The 19,053-nt window shown below is 38.3% G+C and overlaps 1 protein-coding gene across 2 annotated transcripts in view; it reads left to right on the top strand.

The window, feature by feature from the left end:
* The first annotated feature begins 5,991 nt into the window (after window positions 1-5,991).
* The window catches only part of Cd46 (CD46 molecule), a 35,851-nt gene continuing 22,789 nt past the window's right edge, over window positions 5,992-19,053 (top strand). Inside the window, exons 1-5 of one of the 2 annotated variants that reach the window (XM_052200752.1) lie at window positions 5,992-6,177; window positions 10,191-10,379; window positions 11,037-11,139; window positions 12,789-12,874; window positions 13,750-13,836. In XM_052200752.1, coding sequence (XP_052056712.1) covers window positions 6,051-6,177; window positions 10,191-10,379; window positions 11,037-11,139; window positions 12,789-12,874; window positions 13,750-13,836 — 592 coding nt within the window. In that variant the 5' untranslated portion in view covers window positions 5,992-6,050. The remainder of the gene's footprint in view (window positions 6,178-10,190; window positions 10,380-11,036; window positions 11,140-12,788; window positions 12,875-13,749; window positions 13,837-19,053) is intronic. The other variant, XM_052200753.1, reaches the window with a different exon arrangement.

Genomic DNA, 19,053 nt, shown 5'->3' with positions numbered 1-19,053 from the left:
ATGAATTTTTCATAGTTTAGGTATTCGCAATGCTGTCATCTAAGTGAAAATGTCCTGTTATTTTAAATGTTCCTTCTTGACAAAACAAATAGCAAAAAACCTGCAATGTTATGGATAGCATTGGTTTAGAGGCCAATTCATTTCAACAGAATAAGATCTGAGATTCAAGTCTTTGACATAACTTCACAGAAATGCAAAAAATTTTCTTGAGGAATGAAACTTCTATCATGCCTGCTTGGTTGTCACTGCTATGCACCTGTACTGCATGTTAAAATCATATATCATCTAGTTAGAGTGGACAGAAAACTGGATGACTTGAAGAAAGGAGATATAGTCTAGGAGTTATGCTTTATAAATCTATCATTTTCCTTTCTTATTTTAAAATGTTCATAATATGGAATAAGGGTAAAGAACATTAGGAAAATGCAAAAGTATATGAAAACAAGTAAATAATTATTCTATGTAGCAATAGTCACTACTAATTTATTTTTATTAGGCTTTTTCATATATGTCTCTATATGCATATTTTTCTCAAATTGTTCCTACATTTTTAAAACAGCACACTTTAAAAACAGATTGTAGAAAAACATGTAATATCAGTTATCACCTTTTCTAGGGAATAGAAGTAACTTTTGTTTACTTAAAAATAAATTAAAAAAAAATGTAAATGGTCATAGGGAGAGTGACCAAGAGTACTGAAAAGCACTATCTGCAAAAAACAAAACAAAACAAAAAATAGTGCCCAGGGAGTGGCACTATTTGAAGGTATGGCCTTGTTGAAGTAGATGTAGCCTTGTTGGAGCAGGTGTGTCACTGTGGGTGTGGGCTTTAAGACCCTCATCCTAGCTTCTTTGAAGTGAGCCTTCTCCTGTTTGCCTTCAGAACAAGATTTTAAACTTTCAGCTCCTCCACCACCATGCCTGCCTGGGCACTGCCATGCTCCTGCCTTGATGATAATGGACTGAACCTCTGAACCTGTAAGCTAACCCTAATTAAATGTTTCTCTTATAAGAGTTGCCTTGGTCATGGTGTCTGTTCACAGCAGTAAAATCCTAAGACAGAAGTTGGTACCAGGAGTGGGGTATTGCCTTAATAGGCTTGACCATCCTTTTCTTTGGAAGGATATAGATTTGGGGACTTAGGATTTGGAGAGTCGTGAAATGCTTTAAGTGGAGCTCAATGGCCTAGCCTAGTAGAAATATGGAAGACTTTGGTGCTGAGTGTGATTTGCACTGTTGAAGCCTGGCTCTAGAGGTTTCAGAGGAAAAGAATTTCAGTATACAGCAAAGAGACTGTTACTGTAAAATTTTGGTAAAGAATGTGTCTGCTTTTTGCCATTGTCCAAATAGTTTACCTGAGGCTAAAGTGAAAAGATTTAGAGTAATTGTTTGACAAAGGAATTCTCAAACAGCCTGGTATAAATTCTGTTGTGTGGTTACTCAAGTTTACTCTTATGAAGAGCCTTTTGGGTTTTTTGTTTGTTTTTGTTTTTTTAACGTGTTTATCTATTTATTTCTTGAATTTTGCCAGAAATATTTTTCATGTACATCTTCAGTGTTATCTGAAAATGTTTGTAATTCCACCTTCAATCAAATTAGAATTATCTTTATGCCTGTCATTTTATCTATATAATTTCCATGATAATCTTTAATTTTAACATGTTTTTCTACATATTTTTTTAAATTCTACGTATTCTTTATTTACATTTCAAATGATTTCCCCTTTCCTGGATCCCCTCTCCCCAAAAGTCCATAAGCCCTCTTCCCTCCCCCTGTTCCCCCATCTACCCCTTCCCACTTCCCTGTCCTGGAATTCCCCTACATTGCTGCACTAGGCCTTTCCAGGATCAGGGGCCACTCCTTCCTTCATGAAGAGCCTTTTGATGAAGCACAGCAAGCTCAAAAAGGAAAAGTACAAAATGTATTTAACAAGCCTATCGGGGCCAGGGAGTGGAATGTGGTGGTTTTAATATGCTGGCCTGGGGAGTAGCACTATTTGGAGGGTGGCCTTCTTAGAGTAGGTGGGTTACTGTGAGTGTGGGCTTTAAGACCCTCATCCTAGGTGCCTGGAAACAGTCTTATCCTGTGCCTTCGGAACAAGATTTTAAATTCAGCTCCTTCTTCCCTTGACACTGCCATGCTCCTACCTTGATGACAATGGACTGAATCTCTGAACCTGTAAGCCAGCTCCAATTAAATATTTTTCTTATATGTGTGCCTTGGTCATGGTCTCTGTTCACAGCAGTAAAACCCTAATTTAAGAAAGGCCTTGCCTCTGAAGATGAAGTGGGGGAGTAATTGATCAAGATTCCTGGGGCTGGAGAGATGATTAAGAGCACTTGTTATTCTTACAGAGGACCTAGGGTTTAGTTCTTGACACCCACATGGTGGCTTGGCTAACAACCATATGTAACTCCAGTTCCAGGGAGTCCAACACCCTTATCTGTCCTCTGAGGGCACTACATACACATGGTTACAGACATATATTCAGGCAAAATACTCATAGAATAAAAATAAAGACATCTTTTTTAAAACTGAAGATTCCAAGTATCAACCACAGTATCTTTAACTTGGTTTAACAGTAACTTTAAACTGAAGATTCCCAATATCAAAAGTACATGAATGGACATACACACAAAGAGGTATGCACAGGTGTGTGCATGAACGACACATATACATATGAAGAAAAATTAAAACAAGTGTTCCTGTATATTTAACTATTATGTACATAGTGATATTTTGAGCTATGCTCATGATCTCAATAAATGTCAGAATCTTTCTGGATATTGAACAAAAGGTTTGCACATAATTTTTGCTTGTTTCTGTGTTTTAATAGCTTCTTTAAAGGTATGTTATATAATAAGTGGTTTGACACTGTCCTGGTTAGTTTTATGTCAATTTGACACAAGAATGAGTCACTGGAGAGGAGGGAGCCTTTGAGAAAAAGCTTCAATAAGATTGGGCTGTGGACACGTCTGTAGGGCATTTTCATAATCAGAGAATGATGTGGGGATTGGGGGTCAGCTATTTTGGGGGGGGGCACTTCTAGGCAGGTAATACTGGGTTATAGGAAAACAGGCTGAGCAAGCCATGAGAAACAAGCCAATAAGCAGTGTTCCTCCATGGCTTCTGTATCAGCTGCTGTTTCCTGGTTCCTGCACTGGTTGAGTTCCTGTTCTGACTTCCTTTGATAGTGACCTGTGATGTGGAAGTGTAAGTCAAATAAACCTTTCCCTCCCCAACTTGCTTCTTAATCATGGTATTTTGTCCTGGCAATAGAAACTGTAAGACAGGCACCATAAGAATGAACTGTGTATCAACTTGATTTTAGATTATGAAAGATAGAGGAAGAAAAAGGCCTATGCAAAGTTTACTAGCCCACACCTCCACCATACAAAAAAACTGGAATTTTAGCACAAAAAAGATATTAGCGAATTATTGAAAGTTTGCAATATAATATATTTACCCTTTACATGTCTCTTGCATAAGCATGAGGACTTGCATTCAGATTCCTAGAACCCACATAAAAAGTACAAAAAGTACCTGAAGGCCAAGAGATGGAGAAGCAGAGACAGGAAGATTCCTGGGGTTTGCTGTCTCAGTAAGCTTTAGGTTCAGTCTGCCTCACAAAATAAGTTGGAGAGTGTGGTGGTTTAAGTTAAAAATGTTCCCCATAAGTCCATAGGGAATGGCACTATTAGGAGGTGTGGACTTGTTGGAGTAGGTGTAGCTTTGTTAAAAGAAATGAGTCACTAGGTGGTGGTGGTGGTGCACACATTTAATCCCAGCATTTGGGAGGCAGAGGCAGGCAGATTTCTGAGTTCGAGGCCAGTCTGGTCTACAGAGTGAGTTCCAGGATAGCCAGAGCTATACAGAGAAACCCTGTCTCAAAAAAACAAAGAAAAGAAAAGAAAAGAAGTCACAAAGGGATGGACTTTGAGGTCTCAGTTTAAGCCAGGCCTAGTGACTCAGTCTCTTCTTCTGCCTGAGGATCCAGATGCAGAACTGTTAGCTCATTCTCCAGCACCATGTCTCCCTGTATATCATATACATCCCATTCATGACAATAGTGGTCTAAATGTCTGAACTATAAGCAAACCCTAATTAAATATTTTCCTTTATAAGAGTTGTCATAGTCATGGAGTCTCTTTACAGCAATAAAACCCTAAGACAGAGAGTGACAAAGGAAGACAACAGGTATTGACCCCTGGCCTCTACAACCATATTCACACTCATGCATGCACACTTACCTGCATGCACAGGTGCATACACCCAAACTGGTATGTACATTCACAACATACTACGAGGACAAAAGCACAGGGACAAATGTAAAGCAAAAAAATGGATAAAGTAAGTGTCCTTGTGAGACCAGCCCTTGTTTCTGTACTTGCTTTTGTTTGTTTGTTTGTTTGTTTTTTACCTGAATTCCTGGAGAAGAAGTTAGATCCTGATCCACTATGCAGAAAGGTTGGCTGGTCTATAGCTGTTATCCCACTATCTTAATTAAGGTTTTATCACTGTGATGAAATACCATGACCAACACAACTCTTAGAAAGAAAAACAATTGGAGATGGCTTACATTTTCAGAGGTTTAGTTCATTATCATCATGTGAGGAAGCATTGTGGCATGCTTCCTCATGTGACAGACATGGTGCAGTAGAAGGAGCTGGGAGTTCTACATCTGAATCCACAGGCAAAAGGCAGAGAACTAGTTTGAGCTTCTGAGACCTCAAGGCCCACTCCCTAATGATACACTTCAACTTCCAACAAAGCCACACCTCCTAATAGTTCCACTCCCAATGGACCAAGTATCAAACACATGAGTCTATGGTGACCATCCCTATTCAAACCACTACACCTACCCTCTGAAAACCACAATGTAAACATAATTCCTGGGACACACAAAAAACACCTAACAGCTGACTTCTCTACTACTTAATAATGTCCCTCCACCCCACTGTCCTACTACTCTTCAAAAAGCTTACAGGAAGAGCCCTATTTTTGTCCACACACCTTCCCCCGCCCCCTTGCTTCTCTTTGACAGTTTAACAAAATATTTCCTATGAACGGGGAAAAACACCAAATTTGAATCCTCTCCTTCATCCAAAGGTTTGACTCTAGACTCCAGGCATTTGTCAGGATCCTGGGTTGTTCACTGTCAACACTGTCACTGAAAGCATTCCTAAGCTCCACTTCAGGAGTGGGCTTGCAATACTTGCCACTGAGAAGTGTTTTGTGCAATCATTTATAGCAGCCATGGGTTGGGTGGGGTTGGGGATGGAGGGGTGACTTTAGAAGTTGAGAACCCAGTGGGAAAACCTTTGAGATTTGAGGATTGTGAGATGAGGCTGAAAGAGAATTCAAATGAGGAAAATATAAGTATTTGCCCTAATCAGATGTGACTAATGCTAAAGATAAGTCTGAAGCAGCCCCCTGATAGTGCTTTAGGTCTCTGTTTTTAGGTTCCAGCACTTTATTCAAGTTCGGAGCAATGATCACAGGGCCAGCAAGTCTTTCCACCCTTCCTGAATAAAGTGTCCTCCTTGTTTAAGTGAGGCAAGGTCCGCTCCAGCTAGTAAGCACACCTTAGCTATAGAGCCACTGAAGGCGGAATAACCGAGCAGCCTCAGTAGGAAAACAGCCCTGAGAGGAGCACAACCCTGACAAAGGAGGAGCTCTCCGCAGCTGAGGTGCCATCCAAGCTGAGGAGTGCAGCAAAGCTGCAGAGGACTTGGGAGTAATGCAGCTACATATGGGAGGAGTTAAAAGTGGTAAGGAAGGAGCACAGCAAGGTGGGACAGTCGAGAAGCCCAAAATTCCTGGAGGGAGCGCAACCCCATGACCCAGCCCCTTGAACTGAGGCCCCGCCTTACTGCCAGCCGATTGGCCTAGCTAGCACTACCAATCACCATCCTGCCAGGAGCGGCCTGGCCACGCCCACCTGTTGTGCGGCTCAGCACAGTTTAGTTTCAGGATTGTTGCGTCTGTTCACCTAGCTCAAAACTTGCTCTCTGGCTTGCTGGCACCCAGTTTTCTTTTCAGTCTGGTAACATGACAGCGTCGCCTCTTGTGCCAGTCTCAACGCATCCCCGTCGTAGAAGGAAGAGCTACACTTTCTTCTGGTGCTCCCTGGGCATCTATTCAGAGGCCCTTCTGTTTCTGCTGTCTGGTTTATCTGGTAGGATCCAGGAGAGAGGCTATGTTGCAGGGAAGCTGGGAGGAGCTCAGAAAGACCTGGTAGAGTTCTCCTAGGGTTGTGCAAATGTGTGAGTTTTTCTATGGCTGTGGAGATCATGCAGTCCTCATTCCCAAAGTGCAGACTTTCTTAGTAGGCAGCACTTAAGGGGCAGGCAGCCTGAGTGGAGGGAGGGGTAGATGTTCACCTAGAGCTCTGCTGTGTCAGTAGCAGGTTGCACTGCCTATGCACTGGGTAAACAACTCTGGGTTTAGCAGGGAAGGAAAGTCACACTTGGCCCGCTTTATCTTAAGTCAAATTTCCTTGTTGCCCGAGTTGTTGGTTTACAAGTGGCTATTTTGTTTGACTTTACCATTTTAGAATTTTAGTAGATTAACCCCCCCCCCCACACACACACACATATAGCGTGTTTAATCATATTCCTCACACCCCTACTCGATGCTTGGAATTATTGTCCATTCTTAGCCAATATAGACAGTGTCTGATTCTATTACCAAATGGCTCTGAGATATCTTCCTTTACAGATAAATCACAGTAGAAAAGAACATACTAAACATCACTCCGGAGACAAGAAGTATAAGTAACACTCTGGTTTTCACCTTAGCTCATGAAGTAAAACTCAAGGTTTATCCCCCAACATTTGGATGGTGTTTCATTACATGGAATAAATGCTACACATGATTACTTTATAAAATTTACCCAAAGAACAATACTTCTGTTTTGCAGCATTCTGTGTTTATGGCTGATATATACATAATCTTGTTCATGTAGTGTGTATGTAGTCTGTATGTACTTCTGTATTTTTCCTTATCAGCATCCATTCAGCAACTTTTGCCTTCTATGTTCCAGACTCTGTGCTGGTCCCAAGGATGGATGTTTTGGGGGCAGTGACAAACCAGTCTTGGTTTTGTGATCCTCTTCTGTTGATTGCTCACAGACATATATGTGTAGGAATGTAGGCAGGCACTTTATTGTGCTGATAGATACCTAGTGGCAGATACATAGTATCTGATCTATAAATATTTGCTAATATTTTTTCTTTCAAGATAGTTTCTCTGTGTAGCCCTGGCTGTCCTGGAGCTCATTCTGTAGACCAGGCTGGCCTCGAACTCAGAAATCTGCCTGCCTCTGCCTCCCAAGTCCTGGGATTAAAGGTGTGCACCACCACTGCCTGGCTAATATTTGCTAATATTAACCAAAGGTTAACATGAAGGACTCGAACCATGCTCTGGAGTAAAGGAACATGCTTCTCTGCCTGGATTTTAAAATGACTGAGGGTCAAGACAAACAACAATCCAAACTCTTGACACTTTAAACCACTGGTTTGTTACTGTCTTCCTTATATATGGAACCTTATCCTGATATTACATATTTGACTATCTTCTCTTCAAACTTAGTTGGAATGTTACCTTCCAGGGAGACCTCCTCTGACTATCCTCAGTAGACATAACCCAGCTTAACCCATCTTTCAACTTGCAATCACACCTATAAAACTGGGTTTTCTGTTCTCTACCTCTCTGATTATGAAGGCAAGAGATCTTTTCTTTTTTTCACTCAAGTGACTCCAAATGTTTGGTTTTTTTTTTTTTTTTTGTCTTGGTGTTCTTACAAAACTCAAGTACCAGAATATTAAACTATATTATATATTAAATATATATTAAATATATTATAAATTTATTTATTATAAATTTATATATTATAAATTTATATATTATATATATAAATATATATTAAGTATATTTGGCCAAGGCATGGAACACAGAAAAGATTCTTCCTGCTTGTAGAAGGGAAGTTCTTTAAAGAACTTTGCTTTTCATCACTCACTCTAAAAATCCACTTCACAAAGAATAGAAGGGGCAGGTACTAGCTTAATAGGAAACCAATGGACTTTTAAGAAGAATAATGTTTGGGATGAGATAAAAGTTTAAGAAGATTCTGCAGTTATTTGAAATAGAGAAAACAAGATAAAATGAATAGGATATAACATAAATGAAGGGAAACAAGATAAAATCTGAAAAGCAAAATATAGATTGAAACCCGGAAAACATAAAAGGAAATGTGCTAGATAGGGAAAATTAAAAGAGAATAAGGTCCCATTTTTGGAACAACTAAGCAGTTTATACGTGGACAGTGCTCATTAGGATTGCAGAAGAGAATCTGTCACATTTTGAGGCTGATCTCCTTCTTTCAGAAGAGGGACTGCTTCTTTGAACAAAGCCGCAGTTTCCTGTTATGGCTGCTCTCTTAGGCCTATTTTATGTTTTGCTAAGATCAGTAAATGCATACACTTTATATCTCAGTCTTCACCCTGTGTGCTACAATTCAGGGAATAGTCTTTATGGTCAATTGCTGAGTTATAAAATACTAGTAAACAGTCAAAAAGGAAAGAAAAAGAAAAAAATATATGCCTCTCCTTTCTCCAAATGTATAAACCTTTAAAATGACTATTTTCATTATAAAAATCATGACAATGTAATCCTTGCAAATGTCTTTGTGGTACTCTTATGTTCCTGAGAGAAGCTGGTGCTGGACATTGTGTCCACATGATGACAAGATTTCATCTTAGCTATTAAACACAGTCACATGTGACCTATCTGAAATACCCTGATAGGAGACAGCCCAAAGAAAGGGAACTGTGTGCTGCTTCCAGAGTTGAAGCACAAGATGTTTCCTACAGGTGTCTAAAAAATGAGGAGAGTTGCTCAGCATTCATAGCTAGGAACTGGGCTGAGGATTAATGTAATCAAAGACATTCCCAGGTGGGACATGGCTGAGCAGTAGTTACTCAGTTTGACCAAAAAAAGAGACAAGAGAAAGGTAAAGTACTAAAGAATCATGAGAGGCAAGTGGCTAATTTGGAGCAGTTCAAGCTATGATGTTTTTATCCAGTGTGTGAGACAACTTGATCCTTACTTGATCCTAATCTTGAGTCTAAACTAGAGCTGTTGTAATGTCCCCAAGCATTATAAAGGCAATTTCTTGAGGACTAAACACAGGATACTGTGGCATCTGCTTTGGGGTGTCCCAGATGAGGACTAGAAAAGGGCCACTGCATTGGCAGTTGTGCCCACTGTGGCCTGGACACATGTTGCCTAGTTTGACACTTGGTCTGCTACCTACTTGGGATGCATTCCTAAAGAGGTTACTCCACCTTGTGATACTTCCGTTTTCTTGTCTTATAGAGGGGAACACTGTTTAAATGATGAACATGAAGACAAGTTAGTTAAAGATATGTTTAGCACAGTGCTGAGTATTTGGTATTTCTAATTTTTTAAGAAAGAATCCTTATCACTATTGCTATGAAAAATAAGTTCTGGTATCTGTTATTACTGTACTTATGGGAAAATAGAAACCACAGTATTTGGAGTTCACTTTCTAATTATAGCAGTAATGCAGAATGAATCCATAATAAACTAGTAAAGTGTAAATATTTTGACATAGGAGAAACATCAACACAGAAATGTTTATAGCTAAACTAATAAAAAAATTTTTAAAGTGTGACTAAAAACAGCAAAGAAAATACAATTTTCAGATATCACCAAAACAACTTTTCTGAATAATAAAGAATTTGAATTTTGATTTAAAGAAAATAAAGAATAAATTACAGCACTCACTCAGCCTTGGTCCTGGGTACTAGACAAGTGCTAATTAATGAGACACAGTCCTTAACAGTCTCATTAGCCATGTCTTCCAACAACAGTCATAAGAACATGATGGTTTCATATCTTTCTTTTTTTAAAAACCAAAACCATGAATCATATCTCTTTGTTTTACTTTTGAATAGGTATTATTTAATAGATGTTATTTTTGAACAAGTCACGGTATCCTTGCACTGCTTCTGCTGGTTGAGTAAAGAAAGGCATGGCCAAATCATTTAGAATCTTGCTGAGAACATTTCTACTTTTTTCTGTCCTTCCTGCTATAAAATAACATTTTTCAGTTGATAAAAGTGGTACTCACACTTCATCTTCGTGTTCTTGCTCTATTGTCCCTAGATGCCTGTGAACTACCACCACCATTTGAAGCTATGGAACTCAAGGGTACACCTAAACTCTATTATGCAGTTGGAGAAAGAATAGAATATAAGTGTAAAAAAGGATACCTTCATCTGTCTCCATACCTGATGATTGCTACCTGTGAGCCAAATCATACATGGGTCCCTATTTCAGATGTTGGTTGTATCAGTAAGTAAACTCAACTTTTTGTTTGTTTGATTGGTTGCTTGATTGCTTTCAGACAGGTTAGAATGGAGTCATATACCCCTATTGCAGGGATCAGTTTGCTATATGTAAAAAAAGCTTTGATGATTTCCCCCCCCTCAGGTTTTGAGAAATTTATAGGGAATCTTTTTTTTTCTTATCATTTAGTTGCTTTCCTAATTGCTACTCTTGTGCTTGCCCTTTGTGTTAGTTGCTTTCTTGACACTGAGATCAATCGCATGACCAGGTTTAGTTGGGTTTGTGGTCCCAGGGATTAGATCCAAAATGGTTATCAAGACATGGTCGCAGAAAGAGCTGAGAGCTCACATCTCAGAATGGCAAGCAGGATCAGTAAGAATACTGGTAATCGAACAAATCTTTTGAAACTTCAAAGCACACCCCATTCCAGTGACATTCTTCCTCCAGCAAGGCTACACTTCCTAATCTTCCTCACACAGCCACCAACTAGGGATCCACTATTCAAATGCCCTTATGGAGGGCATCTTATTCAAACTACTATACTCTTATAATGTAATCATTAAATAATCCACAAACCCAAAAGAGCCGTATGTGATTTTGACTTTAATTCAAGTCAACTGGCATTGGAGCTGGATTAAATTTTTCTATTATTATTTTTTCTAGAAGTTCAGTGTATTATGTTACAGAACCCTTCATTTGGCAAAGTACACTACATAGATGGCAGATTTTCATGGGGTGCTCGAGTTAAATTTACTTGTATGGAAGGGTAAGTTGCTCCTTATGGGAAATAAGGTAAATGTTCATGATTCCATTGTTTTATTTCCCTTTTTAAGCATTCAAATAAATATGCTTTAATTTTGCTTCTATATGACAAGTTGTGCTCCTAGCCAAACAATATTTGGGTACTTTATGGACATAGGAGTGATATTTAATAAATGAATTGAATATACATCTGTATAATACTTGATGTATCTAATAATAAGTCTATGATAAACATTAAGAATGGGAAAATTTTCCAGGGGTAATGATTCATACTTGTAATTCCAGAACTCAGGAGGATGAGACAGATGGATCTCCATGAATTTGAGGGCAGTCTGTGTCATACAGTGAGTTCCAGGCCAGTCTGGGATACAGATCCAAAGAGGGTGGGTAATTATGGTGACCTTATCCTTCAAGGATATCTACTGCCAACTCAAGGTTCAAGTAGGGCTATCATGAAATTGAGGTAGAATTGTTAACCAAAGGAGAATTCTGGAAGGTATTAACAAGTCAAAAATTAAGATGACTCATCTTAACAACCATGTGACAGGATATTTCAGTTGGAAAACATTATTTTCTAGACTGCTACTTAATCTGAAGTGTCTCAAAAGGAGGTATTAGCCACCAAATAACAGTCTTTATTCCCTAGGACTCCCTCAGAAGTAATTATGAATCTCAGGGAAGGTAGGCTGTAATTGTAAATGGAGTTTCATTGATAATTTTTTAACTCTCACATAAAAACACATTCATTTAAAGCTATGTGGAGGAAATTTTCTAGGCACATTTAGGCAACCAAACATTATGGCCATAAATCTTTCTCAAAGACACTGTAATCTTGTTGATAAACCCAGTAGATACAAAAGCTATTGAGCAAAATAACAAAGAATATCAGATAAGAATACTTTATGATGGTGACATGAGGGTGCATTTAAATCTTGGAAACACTTGATAGGATTAATCCTGAGTTGTTTCTAGGAAGACATTATGATCATAAAATTAGTAAGAGATAACATTATTTCTACTTGCTGTGGGCCAGACTCTAATTTATCTAATTCTCTTGACAATACTATGAAACCTTTGATTTATTTTTGTTTGCTTGTTTTTTATGAGAGGTCTCACTATGTAGGCCTGGAGCTTGCTGTGTAGAGTAAATTGGCTTTGAACTCACAGAAACATGCATGCCTCTACCTCCTGGGTTCTGGGATTAAACTTGTATGCCACCACACCTAGCTATTTGTACGTTTTTAGTTGAGGAACAAGAGAAACTTTAAACGTTTTGCCAAAGATTAAGTAGTCGGCAGTCATGAAGCTAGGGCTGGAGCCCAGATAGACCTTCCTAAGGAATCGTTTCTCCTCTGCTTCATCCTCCCAGAGCAGAATGGGTGAGCAAAGATGCAGAAGCATAGTTACATGACTGTAGGTGATAGCAAAGATGCCAGGTCATATCAGATGTCCCTAGACTACAGTGTGTGCTCACAGACAAACTTCATCTGATTAGAGTTTATTTCAATTTGTCTAATATTTTCATTATACCTTAAACAAACCTATCACTCAAACTACTACATTAAGGGGAAAACAATTTAAAACTGTCCTTCATTATTGAGTATATCTTACCAGCTACCAAAGAAAATACTAACTTTTTCTTTGCTCATCTAGTTATTACTTAGCTGGTATGTCAGTTCTACACTGTGTGCTTAAAAGTGATGGTGCATACTGGAATGGCCATCCTCCAAGTTGTGAAAGTAAGTAAATTTTCTTTTTAAAATTTAGACTATGAGTTCTCAACCTTTTGGCATGAGGACCCTATTATGATTTTAGATTGATAAGTACCCAAAAACCTTTTCCCTGTTGCTATATCTATTGATATTAATCATGCTGGAGATGTTTTAAAATAATTATTTCTTTTTAAGGACAGTAAACTCAATAAAATGTTTTGAATTGAAATTTCAGAAAGTGAGGCTAGGGATACTGCTTTACGGTTTTGTAATCTCTTCAATATTTGGCTTAAAGAAAGACTTTGGGGGTTAATTCTCTTGATTATCAAAATTTGTAGCTTCTGTGAAAGCTTATTGTACTGTGAGGATGAAAATAATAAATGATGATATCTTAGTATGATTGTAAGCCACTAGCCTAGTGAATGAATGTAGCTGTCTCTTAAAACACATTTCTTATCAGTATTCAGTTTAATTTTTTACATTACAGTTTTTCATCAGCTGATCATCATCTTTTCTATAAAGTAGCACAAAATTCAGCATGGTCTCACAAACTCTTTGTTTTCCCTTAGGAAAATGAGTATTTGTCCTAAAAGATCATTTCTTAGAGGTTTAAACTTGGGGTGATGGATTTTATCATGGAAACTATCTTCTAGATTAAAATTGAGGCCATAAATAACAGCAATCATGTATTGAAGAATTTGTTTACAATAATTTATAGAGCTTTCTAAGACTGTAGTGAGTAAAGACTTTTAACTTTTAACTTTTATTTCCCTCTTTTCCTTTTTATAAAGAGGTTTATTGTTTACCACCTCAAAAAATAAAAAATGGAACACACACCTTTACAGATATAAATGTATTCAAATACCATGAAGCAGTAATTTACAGTTGTGATCCTAACCCAGGGCCAGATAAGTTTTCCCTTGTTGGAACAAGCATGCTATTCTGTGCTGACTATAACACCTGTAGTAACAACCCTCCAGAGTGTAAAGGTAATAATCTTTTCTTCATTCGTAAATAGTTTTACCTAAAAGGAAACATAGTAAGCATATGTACTTCCTCCTCTTATGAAACTATGTTCTAATTTAATTTCATAGCTTTCAAGTTAAATAAAAAAATAATTTTAGTTATGGTGTTCTCATTTTCTGGCATGTGAGCTACTACCCATAGCCATGAAATAGGATATTTCTGTTTGAAAGAACCAAAACCACAATATATACTGGCTAAATAACACTGATAAAAAAGTGTTCTCATGTGTTACAGGAAGATGGAACAGACTAGCTACAGGCAATGGCAGAGTGGATTATAATCAGCAGTCCTCTCTCTGAAAGAATTGTAAAATCTGGACAAAAATATTTGGGTTTTATATTGTTTTGTTTTAATTCTAAAATGTTTAAGAGTCTGAAGAGTTACTGAAAACATGGAGACACTTGGTTTTTCTCTTGAAAGAGAGATAGCACTGAATCATAGCAAATGTTTATTCATCCATACCTGTAAGGTAAATAACAGTCTATGTGCTAAGACGTTTTTGTTTCGTTTTGATGGTTTTTGTTATTTTGATATAAGGTCTTACCATGTAACCCTGGTTAGCCTAGAATTGATAGAGATCCTCCTACTTCTGCCTCTCAAGTGCCGGAATTAAAGGTGTATGTCACTATGCCTGATGACTAATAGAATTGTTAACAAATATAAAAATCAAGTAACTGAAAGTATATTATCTAACCTCAAGAAATGAAAGAAGAAATCAGCAAAGAAACCCACAAAAATTGAAAATTATACAAGATACTTCTAAATAATCTGTTGGTAAAGAAGTCAGAAGAAGAATTGGGAAGTATGTGAAATCCATAAAAATAAAAATGTCTCAATGTCAAAATCTGCCAGGGTTCACCTGAAATTCCTAGCACAATATGTTTGCTTTATGAAAAGAAAAATTGTAAACCAGGGACCTAGGAACCTATTCCTAGCCTTCCATTGTAATATCTAAAGAGCAAATTAAACCTGAATAGCAAGTTGCAAGAAAGTGATAAAAAAAAAAATAGGCAGATATCAATGAAACAAGAAGGAGAAGGGAACAAGAAAAGTAACTGAAACCAACATCTAAGTTTTAGAGAATAGAGAAGATGGATAAAGTAGTTAAACCTATAATCAGACTAGTGTGTGTGTGTCTGTGTGTGTGTGTGTCTGTGTGTGTGTGTCTGTGTGTGTGTGTGTCTGTGTGTGTGTGTGTGTCTGTGTGTGTGTGTGTCTGTGTGTGTGTGTGTCTGTGTGTGTGTATGTGTGTGTGTGTGTCTGTGTGTGTGTGTCTGTGTGTGTGTGTGTCTCTGTGTGTGTGTGTGTGTGTGTCTGTGTCTGTGTGTGTGTGTATGTGTGTGTGTCTGTGTGTGTGTGTCTGTGTGTGTGTGTGTCTGTGTGTGTGTGTCTGTGTGTGTGTCTGTGTGTGTGTCTGTGTGTGTGTGAAGCAATATTAAGAATTAAAAGGAGTACATCACTAAAGATACTTCAGACATTTAAAGATGATAAGGGAATATTACACACAGTTTCATGGCCATCAGTTTGACAACTTAAATGAAACTGACATTTCTCAAAGACAATATACCAACTTCACTGGAAATAAAGATAACTTAAACAGTTCTTATCTCTAGAGAAATAAAATTGTAGTTAACAGCACTTTCCTGAGACCAAAAATTATAAATAGTATAATAAAATTAGCAGCAGTATCCTTAAAATACAACACTAAAATGCCCAATAAGACATGAGAAGATCAAACCTATTATGCATAGAAAGAGAAGTGTCTCATGACCAAGTAGGACTTGCTGGTGTAGCTAGCAGGGTTACAAGTCTGCTTCAATAAAAAGGTAATCAGTGCAATTCACTATCAAGAGTTATATATATTCCTTAACTCTCTATATAATCATTTTATTAGATGAAAAAGACCAACAACTACAAAAACTAAACAGGAGTATTTGGCAGAATTATCTTTTCATAATAAGACTCAGCAAACTAGGAGAAAATATTTATCCCTTCATTGATAAACAATGTCCTACAAAAATCCTATAGTCAACATTATATAAAATACTCATTTTTTTTTCTAATTAAGAAAGGATCTAGCTAAATAAAATCTACTCTCACCATTCTGTGCAGCACTGTACTGGAAGGCCTGCCCAGAACAGTAAGCTATGAGAAATAAAAGGTGAAGAGAGTAAAACTGTCCCTGAATACACCTTGAGATACTAGACACACACACACACACACACACACACACACACACAGAGAGAGAGAGAGAGAGAGAGAGAGAGAGAAGTACCAGGTACTGGCAAAGAGATGGAGTGGTTGGAACTGAGACATTTGCTGGTAAGAACAACACAAAGTGGAGCAAGGATTTTTTTTTTCTTTTGATTTTTGTTTTTTTTCGAGACAGGGTTTCTCTGTCCTGGAACTCACTCTGTAGACCAGGCTGGCCTCGAACTCAGAAATCCGCCTGCCTCTGCCTCCCAGAGTGCTAGGATTACAGGCGTGCACCACCACCACCCAGCTACATTTAAATTATATAAATAATGTTGTCAAAGTTAATTACTACTACTATTTTTAGGTAGTGTTTTATTTCTTTTTGTACATCAACCTTATCTTATTTTTTCTTTCCTTTTTCCTCATTATTTTATGTGGTGAGTGTGTGTGTGTGTGTGTGTGTGTGTGTGGTTTGTCTGTTTTTTGCATGTATGTGGATGCAAATGTGGGTATATGCAAGTGCTTGGGGAAGTCCAAAGTTGATGCTGGGAATCATTTTCTATTTCTCTTCCACCTTATTCACTGTGACAGGACGTCTCTGCCAAACTCAGAGCTCACAAATACAGCTAGCCTCCAAAGTAAAGAAGCCCTGCTTACATTTCACCTACATCAGCCCTTCTTAGTCTCCAAATGGGAATGAGGGAAGGAGGAACCCTCTTACTTCTCCTTGAAGCTTTTTTAAATAAAAAGCTACAAATGCAGGTAGACTGACTATGTAGGTTTCTGGGGATCAAAACCTCAGATCATTGCTCTTATGTATCAAGCGTTTAACCCCTAAGCTATCTCCTCAGTCCATTTTTTCTTTCTTTCTTTTTTTTTTTTTAAGAAAAACTTATATCAAACTGCATATTTTCCTTTGATTTTTTCCTTCCACTTAATGTCTTAGATTGGGGTTTATTTAGATTTAGTCTCATAATTGTTGCATATTACATATCATACTTTACTATTCTAGTGGTCATGTGTATCCAGAAGTTTTATATGATTGGGTGATTATATATTAATTGTTCCACCAATGCCTATAAGTTGTATGTTACATAAAAAGCTTTAGGTAAGGATTGGGATGGAGAGATAATTCAGTGGTTAAAAGCAATTCTTGTTCTTGTTCAGGACCCTGGTTTGATTCTCAGTACCCATGTAGAGTGGCTCACAACCACCTGTAACTCCAACTTTAGGAGAAATGACACTCTCTTCTGGCCTTCTCAGATACCTTGATATACATGGCATACACATGCACACACACAAACACACACACATGTGCATATAGAGACACATGAATTAGGAAATAAAAATAAAATTTTAAATAAAAAAGCTTTTGATGTTTCTCTGGCAGGAATTACGTAATCTCAGACATATATCTGAGTTTGTTGTACAGAATTGTTGGTACATTTGAAACACATGCTGATGTCTGCAGGGAGAGGTAACAGGGTTCTTCCCTCCCTCATTCCCATTTGGAGACTAAGAAGGGCTGTTGTAGGTGAACTGTAAGCAAAACTTCTTTAGCTGGGAGAAGACAGCTTGTCCCCTTTCCATTGTACATAAAGTCACAGATGTTATGGCCCTCTTTCTCCTTTGAACTCTAGTCATTCCTGTGTCGGATTTGTCTTTTTTTAAACTACAGTACCCTTTTCTTTAATATTTGACAGTTTTTAAAAATTTATAGATCACTCTGTTAATTTTACAAGGTAACTAGACAATTCTTTGGCATTACACACACCGACATTCTGGCGAACCCAATTCCCCTTCATTATCCTTAACTGAAATTTCCACTGTTAAACAATGACTTCCCTTTCCTCTGGCTCCCAGCACCTGCTCAAACACTGCTCTCCTTGTTTCCACTTATGTTGTCTGTTCTAAGTACTTCCTACAACTAGATCATACAGCATTTGTCCTCTTGTGTCTTACTTACTTCATATAGCTAAATCCTTTTAAAACTATTTTGCAATCTATGTAACTTTCCTTTTTTTTTTTTAAATAGGATATTGTCTTTATTTACTTTTCAAATGTTTTCCCCTTTCCAGGTCTCCCCTTCTGAAACCCCTTATCCCACCTCCCCTGCCCCTGCCTCTATGAGTGTGCTCCCCCACCCACCCACCCACTCCCATCCTCTGGCCCTGGCATTCCCACAATACAATGGGGCATCTAACACCCTCAGGTCCAAGGGCCTTTCCTCCCACTGATGTCTAACAAGGCCATCCTCTGTCACATATGTGGCCAGAGACAGGAGTCCCTCCATGTGTACTCTTTGGTTGGTGGTCCAGTCCCTGGGAGCTCCGGGGGTCTGGCCTGTTGACACTGTTGCTCCCTCCATGGGACTGCAAAACCCCTCAGCTCCTTCAGTCCTTTCTCCAACTCCTCCAATGGGGACTCCCAAGCTCAATCCAATGGCTGACTGCCAGCTTCTGCCTCTGCCTTTGTCAGGCTCTAGAGGGCCTCTCAGGAGACAGCCATATCAGGCTCCCATCAGCAAGCACTTCCTGGCATCCACAATAAAGTCCGGGTTTGCTGGCTGTATATGGGATGGATCCCCAGGTGGGGCAGACTCTGGATGGCCTTTCTTTCAGTCTCTGCTCCACACTTTGTTTCCACATTTCCTCCTGTGAGTATTTTGTTCACCCCTCTAAAAAGCATGGAAGCATCCATATTTTGGTTTTCCTTCTTAGGTTTTATATGGTCTGTGAATTGAATCTTGGGTATTCAGAACTTTGGGCTAATATCCATTTATCAGTACCCTTATGTTGGCAGGAATTTCTGCATGAGTTTTGAAGAAAACTAACATTCAAGTCATAGTGCCAAGTTAGATATGATTAGTTTTATTTTCATTTCCCTAATATTAGTGAAGTATTGAGCATCTTACCATGGGCTTGTTGGTCATCTATGTATCTTCTTTTGAGAAATATCTATTCAAGTCCTTGGGCTTTTCAATT

The sequence above is a fragment of the Apodemus sylvaticus genome, chromosome 12, assembly GCF_947179515.1.
Source record: "Apodemus sylvaticus chromosome 12, mApoSyl1.1, whole genome shotgun sequence".
Lineage (NCBI taxonomy): Eukaryota > Metazoa > Chordata > Mammalia > Rodentia > Muridae > Apodemus > Apodemus sylvaticus.
The sequence above is the reverse complement of the archived record's forward strand: the minus strand, read 5'-3'. Positions and strand labels throughout refer to the sequence as shown.